Raw genomic sequence first — 7,030 nt, forward strand, 5'->3', positions numbered from 1 at the left:
GGGAAGGAGAGCGCTCGAGGTCGGAGTCGCCGGAGAGAGAGCCATCCTCCCAACGCAAGCGTTTGGACCTACCGGTGGAGAGGTGGCCGGGGAAGAACGAGGCGGCGGCGGGGGAGAGAGTGGAGCGACCCATCGAGCGCCGTCGGCAGTTGGAGCGACCCTTCGAGCGAGCAGGCGACGCCAGCTCGGGGACGAACACAGCGTCAGTGGTTGCCGCGGATCCGCCGTCGCTGGGCCCACCCATACGGGATCCGAGCTCCACCATCCCGGGCGACTGGGCGGACGTGCCAGCGTTGCCACCCGTAGCTTCGGCAGCCGCGGCACCGCCCGCACCCAGCGACGGCGGCTCGGCCAGGGGCGGCCACCAGCTACACGCCGGAGAGGATGCGCCACCCCAAGGTTCCATGACAGCCCCGTGGTCCGCCTCTTCAGACACCATCATGTCGGAGCCCGCGCCGCCGCAGCCGTCGGACATGCAGGCGGGTGAAGGCAGAGTAGCATCGAGCGCAGCGATAGGCTCAGCCACCATGCAGGTCGTCGCCTCCACAACCGTCAAAGCGGCAGCGCTGCATCGGCCATTTGAGCATAGCTCCGTAGGGAGCTGGATCTCAACAACCGCTGCACTGGAGGCAGCAAGCGAACCACCAGCAGGTAGATCCAGCGCAGAGAATGACGGATGCGATCTTGGCTTGGGCGATTTGGGCGAGGATGTAGCGGATCTAGGGATTTCGCGGATGGGGGAGGCAAGGTTCTGGTGTTCGGGAGGGAGCGGGTCAAGGTCAGGGTCGTCATCCATCCCCTTGCCCTGATGTCTGTATTTGCAATTGCCCCTCGCTTGCGTTTTTATTCTCGCTTCGCACAAAACGATTAACTAAAGGTTACTACGCGCTCTTGGTCTGACTATTTAAGCTGATTCGGCGAACTCAGAACTCACGGTATGGTAGTAAACTTCTGGGTACGGAGGAGTTTCTGTAGCTACAGTACTCGGCGCTGCAGTACCCCAAATTCAGTCCAGGCCACTTCAGCGTTATAGCTATGGTAGCTCGGCCCAACCGCAATTCGACCCATGAGTTGGGTCTCACATCCACCCACCCTCAATGGGTTCGACATCCTCGTCGAGCTATCGAACCAGCTTACCCATACGGAACAAATGTTCTGGATCGACTCTCTTAGCCACGTTCATATTCCCAGCTCCCCAGCCCAAGTGTCATGCTCTTGCAGAGCCATGCGCAGCTGGTCCGAACTCCCGAGCCATACGTCCGTGAAACCGCAAGAGTTGGCTCTCATACCATTTGTAACACCCCAGGTCCGACACACGGCACAGGCCCACTCTACCAAGGGGTGGGCCCCACCTACGTAGCAACCCGCTTGCGCTTTCGTCCGCGCTTTGCGCAAAACGGTTAACCGAATGTTACTACGTGTCCTTGGCCTGGCTATTTAAGCTGGTTCGGCGAACTCAGAACTCACGGCTAAACTTCTGGTTGCACAATGTTTTCTGCAGTTACAGTAACTCGGGGCTACAGTACCCCAAATTCAGCCCAGCCCAATTCAGCGTTATAGCCATTGTTGATATGTTTTTAAACTCGACATTGTGTTTTTAAACTCTTGATATGTTTTTAAGTTCTATGTTGATAGTAGAAATATTATTGAAGAGTTAGAAGATGGATTGGAAAATCACATGCAAATAAAAAGGAACAAATTTGGTTTGAATTGAAAAAAAAATTACAACATCCTAGAAAAACCAGCCCTTGCCGGTTTTGAAAAATGGCTTAAGTTTTGGCAATCCGAGCCCAAAATCGTGTTTTTTCCTTTAGAAACTCATCCAATCTTGTGAGAAGTTTATAAATTATATGTAGACTATGTTTTTTACTAGGATAAGACCACACCTCTATTTGTATGAGAGGATCATGCTCACCATTGGAGGCACCAAGTGAAGTGTTCGTGTGCGAACATGCCGTTAGGTGACAACTGACCTAAAAGTCTGCTAAACTATTCTTTGATCCATCTGCACCAAGCATTCTAGCTCCTAACTGGTGTGTCAACCGCAGTTCGTGCCAACAACCTTATATCTTCCTCATAGATCCTCCTGTCCTTCATGCTCAATTTCATTTTCAACGAGCGTGTTGTGGTCGTCGATCGGCAACATGCATATACAGCAACGTTTAACCAATGCACACTTGCAAAGCATTTACGGATCAATATTAGACTAGGTCTTGGCAAAAGAGTCAGATTGGAGCAGTGCTCAAATGTAAAGAAAACTCCAATCGGGCACAATTGGCTCAAATGTTCTAAAGACCAGGTCCTACAAGCAATCAAAGTCGCATTATTAATTGGATTGGATGGTAGCACATCATTTTCGCATGCGACGCAAGCAGCTCGTTGAAAGGTAGTTAACGTTTCTGAGTTTGCGTTGCAGTTATTTCCAGACCATAGTAAAGTCAAAAAAAAAACATATACATTAACAGCTTAGAAATGATGTGTGCATACACGCAGAAGTGGAAAGTTCTCTTCCATTTTCTAAAAAGAAATTAACAACGTAGAAGAAAATACACAAGCAAGAATAAAACTGAAGCAACGCACAATGTTTTAACAAGATTTAGCAATCTGACTACATCCTGGAGAGATAACTATATACACTCTCTTCCATAAACGACAGCCACTACAGCATCAGAAGGCTATCTCAGCCTTTTGGTACTATACGAACAACCGCTTTTTGTAGTTAACGGTGCCCTCGTATTTATGGGCCATAAAGATACAAAGTATGACCTAAAAATCATATTCATTATCAACATGCACATTGCATTATGGAGTAGCATTAATGTAGAGTTGGAGATTTATTAAGGTGATGTTTGGATCCAGTGATAAAAATTTAGGAAGTGCGTCGGGAGAATGTTGCACCGGGCGTTTGGATACTAATAAAAATAATAAATTACATAGTCCGTCAGTACTCCACGAGACGAATTTTTTAAGCCTAATTGATCCGTCACTAGCACATGTTTACTGTAGCACCACATTGTCAAATCATGGACTAATTAGGCTTAAAAGATCCGCCTCTCAAATTAGTCATAAACTATGCAATTAGTTTCGTAATTAGTCTATATTTAATACTCTATGCATGTGTCCAAATATTCGATGGGACAGTGACTAAAATTTAGGAGGGGCAACCAAACACCACCTAAAGCTGGATATAGGTTCACCATAAGGGCGGCCACAGCGGTATTTATAAATAGCCAGCGTGGAGGTCTTACACAATTAAATAAATTTCTAGAGTTATCTTAAATCAAACTTTTATATGTTTAATTGAATTTATGAAAGATAGCATATTGTTTATAACACTAAATAAGCATATTATAAAAATATATGTTATGATGTATCTAATAATATTAATTTGATGTCATAAATCTTGACACTATTTTCTATAAATTTAGTCATTCGTTTGACTTAAGATAATTCTAGAAATTGATTTATTTAAGAACTAAGGAGTAGCCCACGTTCAGTTTGCAAGGTATAATTATATATATTAAAAAGACTACTAACATGGCAAATGCTTGCTAGAGCATACGGTTGACATTCACTATAATTTTGTAGTGAAGCATTCAGAAACGGCCAAACTCTTTTAAGGCTTAGATCATGGCAACACCACAGGTCGATGGCGTGCCCAAAAAATTAAGGTGTGGAAGTGTGTGTTTCACACTTTCACCCGCACACAGTAAAAAAAGATTTTTTTTTATTTAAGGTTCCATAAACTGCCGCCCACCTTTCATACACACTGCCAGGGGGTGTAGTGAACATTTCTATCATAAAAAGCCTCTCTATATATATTTTTATATTTTAAAAATATGTAAATAGGTTTATTTTGGTGTTTTTGAAGTAGACCACGAAATGCAAAGCATCCATATAATATTATAGTAATTATTTTATTAAAAAGGAACGAATATTATCCAAGCTTAGGCTCCCGCTTGTCCCTCCACCAACCATCACCTCCAAGGCTTGATTTTTGCTGAGCCGAGTCATGTCAGTCCCAACTGCCAATGCAGAAACAGAGAGCCGAGTCATGTCAGTCCCAACTGCCAATGCAGAAACAGAGAAACAGAGAGTTCCTTTGACCCCTTCAGGCTTCAGTTTTCGTCAGACTCGAGCGCGTGACGGGCACGTCAGTTGTCCTTTGACCCCTTCAGGCTTCAGTTTTCGTGAGACTGGCACATTTGCGCGATGAGACAATTAAAATTAATTAAGGAACTACTGTTCCCAGGTGAGACACTGGCGTCGAAGCCAGGCTTCGAACGCGGACGGGCAGCGTGCTCACTTGCACCGCTTGCCAACAGAGCCAGAGCTCGTTCTCCTTCAGGCTTCAGTTTACACTGCGAGAAATGATGCTACTATCTTCACATCCCATTACTACCAACATGTGTATTGTCATGGTAGAGGATAGCGGTCAGAAACGTCTATTTCATCACAGCATTAGTTGTCCACTCCGTAGTCCATACCCACCTTGCAAGAGATTAGAATGGCCACCAAGTTCTTGACTTGCTCGTTCTTCTCAAACAGGAGGCTGGTAGTTTAAGAGTCTCGCCATTCCTACCACTGCGCGATTGCACATCTTGCATCTCTGATCTCTCTTTCATCTCCTTCTGCGAGAGTCCAACCATGTCAGGTTCAGGTCTGGACGACTCTAGCGTAGGCGTAGCTCCTCGTCGAGGATGCTGCTGCGCCTGTGCCTCGGTGTTGTGCAAGATAGTGAAGGTCCTTTTACATGTAGCGATTGTGTTCACCGTATTCATTTTGATCATCCCTACAATTGTTGATAGCATCGCTGCAAAGATCGCTCTTCAATCAGTGTCCTTTGCTGTAATCGCTTGCTTATACATTTGCACCTCATCCGATCGGGAAGGGAGGATTATTTCCGGTGTATTTCTTGGTGTACTTGCTGTAGTGATTGTCACGGCAGCTCCCAGTGTGGCTTCCAAGGACGACAGGGCTCCCGTAATTGTCATGCTCGTTTGCAATCTCATAGCTCTATTGGTATACTGCATCTGGAAGATTAGCTCTCTAGTGCAGGCTTGTCTCCGGCGCCTTCGTGCCCGCGGCAAAGCTCCAGCTGCTGATCCAGAGGCGCCACTTGCGACGATGCTGAAGCCAGCAGAAGCAGCCTCTACTACTCCCGTGCAGCAGACCACGTTCCACATCGAGGACCTGCCGCGGAAGTTCTCGTACGACGAGATCCGAGCCGTCACCGGAGACTTCGGAACCGTAGTGGGGCGCGGCGGCTCCGCCGAAGTCTTCCGGGGCCTCCTCGACGACGGCACGGCGGTCGCCGTCAAGCGGATCACCAGCTACAAACCTGTCGGCGAGGAAGAGTTCTTGAGAGAGATCTCCATCGTCGCCAACGTGCACCAGCGCAGCCTGGTGCGCCTCCTGGGATACTGCCTCGTGCAAGGGGTGCCGGGGGCCACCACCCACGGCCAGTACCTTGTCTACCCGTTCTTCGAGAACGGCTCACTGGACTGGTGGCTGTTCAACGGCGAGGACAGGCGCCGCCTCCTGCCGTGGCCGACGCGGCGCCGCATCTCCGTGGACGTTGCCAGGGCGCTCGCGTACCTCCACCACGAGTGCCACCGGCAGATCCTGCACCTCGACATCAAGCCGGCCAACATCCTCCTCGACGGCGGCTTCCGCGCGCACGTGTCGGACTTCGGCATCTCCATGTCCATCGCCCAGGACCTCACCAGCGTCGACACCTGCGGGAGGGGAACGCCCGGGTACATGGCGCCGGAGATATGGTTCAGCTCGCTGTCCACCAAGTCCGACGTGTACAGCTACGGCATGACGCTCCTCGAGCTCGTCGGCGGGCGCAGGGCCTACGTCGCCAGCAGGGACTCGTCCGAGACTCCGGACTTCTTCGCGCGCGTCGTGCGGGAGAAGATGGCGCGAGGCGAGCTCATGGAGCTTGTCGACGCGACCATGGCGCCCGTGGACGAGGGGGAGGTGGAGGCGCTGGTAAGAGTGGCGCTCTGCTGCGTCCAGCACCAGCGGGAGCTGAGACCCAGCATGCTAACTGTTGTGGAAATGCTCGAGGGGCGTATTGCCGCTGATCTGCCGCCGGAGTGCCGTCGGTCGCCCGGCGCGAATTTTACGTAGCCTCTTTGTTAGTAAACCTTGCGCACATTTTAGTTAGTAGATGCATGCATGTTTATCCATTCAGTTAGTTTATCCATTCAGTTAGTTGCTTTGTCATTCAGTTAGTTCTGCATGCGCACGTGATTTGTGGTCGCCGTGCACATAGGAGGCAGTGGCAGCTAGAATAGCTCGTGCACGTACCTAACGTGGTGTGCGGCCAGCCACCAAGCTCTTTGTAATTTACAGAATAAAAGGAATACAGAAAACGCTGCAGTTGGTTGCGCAGCACCAAAACCTGAGTTCCAAGCGTTCTTGAGTTTCTGTGTTCCTGAGATTGTCATCGCGAACTCGCCGGGCGTCAGGAACGCCGGTTCAGAGCTAACAATTGGCATCAGAGCTGTGAGAGAGGGCCTAGCGCGCCGCCATGACGTCGCCGAAGTGTCGAGGTCGTTCGCCGCCGCTGGCGAGCACGAAGGAGAAGGGCAGTGGCTCCGGCAGCAAGACTCCACCGCGCACGCCGTCTCCAAGCCGCTCGCCGTTGCGCCGTTCGCGGACCCACGACGCCCGCCGTCCAAGAACACGGCGCCCACGGGAGGTCGTGGTCGAGCGTGTGATCCGGGAGACGGCAGCCTCAGGCAACTGGCCACAGCTAACCAAGACGAACTATGCTTCGTGGTCATGCTGATGAAGTTGAAGATGCAGGCTCGTCACCTCTGGGAAGCAGTTGAGGACGACGACGTCGACTTCCACGACGACCGTTCCGCGCTGGATGCGATCTGCTCCGGCGTGCCCCGGGAGATGGTGCCCACCCTGGCGACCAAGCCGTCAGCCAAGGAGGCATGGGAGGCGATCTGTTCGATGCACATCGGTGACGAGCGCGTGAGGAAGTCGACGGCGCAGAGTCTCCGTGCTG

General features: G+C 50.5%; 1 protein-coding gene across 1 annotated transcript; it reads left to right on the plus strand.

Annotated features, from left to right (window-relative positions):
- Nucleotides 1–4,374: 4,374 nt before the first annotated feature.
- LOC136458610 (probable receptor-like protein kinase At5g20050) lies at nucleotides 4,375–6,288 on the plus strand. Its single transcript, XM_066458549.1, has one exon. It carries the CDS (start codon nucleotides 4,648–4,650, stop codon nucleotides 6,136–6,138), a length of 1,491 nt encoding a protein of 496 aa, XP_066314646.1. The 5' UTR covers nucleotides 4,375–4,647; the 3' UTR covers nucleotides 6,139–6,288.
- The last annotated feature ends 742 nt before the right edge of the window (nucleotides 6,289–7,030 follow it).

Source organism: Miscanthus floridulus, chromosome 6 (genome assembly GCF_019320115.1).
Source record: "Miscanthus floridulus cultivar M001 chromosome 6, ASM1932011v1, whole genome shotgun sequence".
NCBI lineage: Eukaryota > Viridiplantae > Streptophyta > Magnoliopsida > Poales > Poaceae > Miscanthus > Miscanthus floridulus.

Bases quoted from the DNA above. Each gene is read 5' to 3' on its own strand.
- LOC136458610 (XM_066458549.1), top strand. From the start codon at position 4,648: ATGTCAGGTTCAGGTCTGGACGACTCTAGCGTAGGCGTAGCTCCTCGT.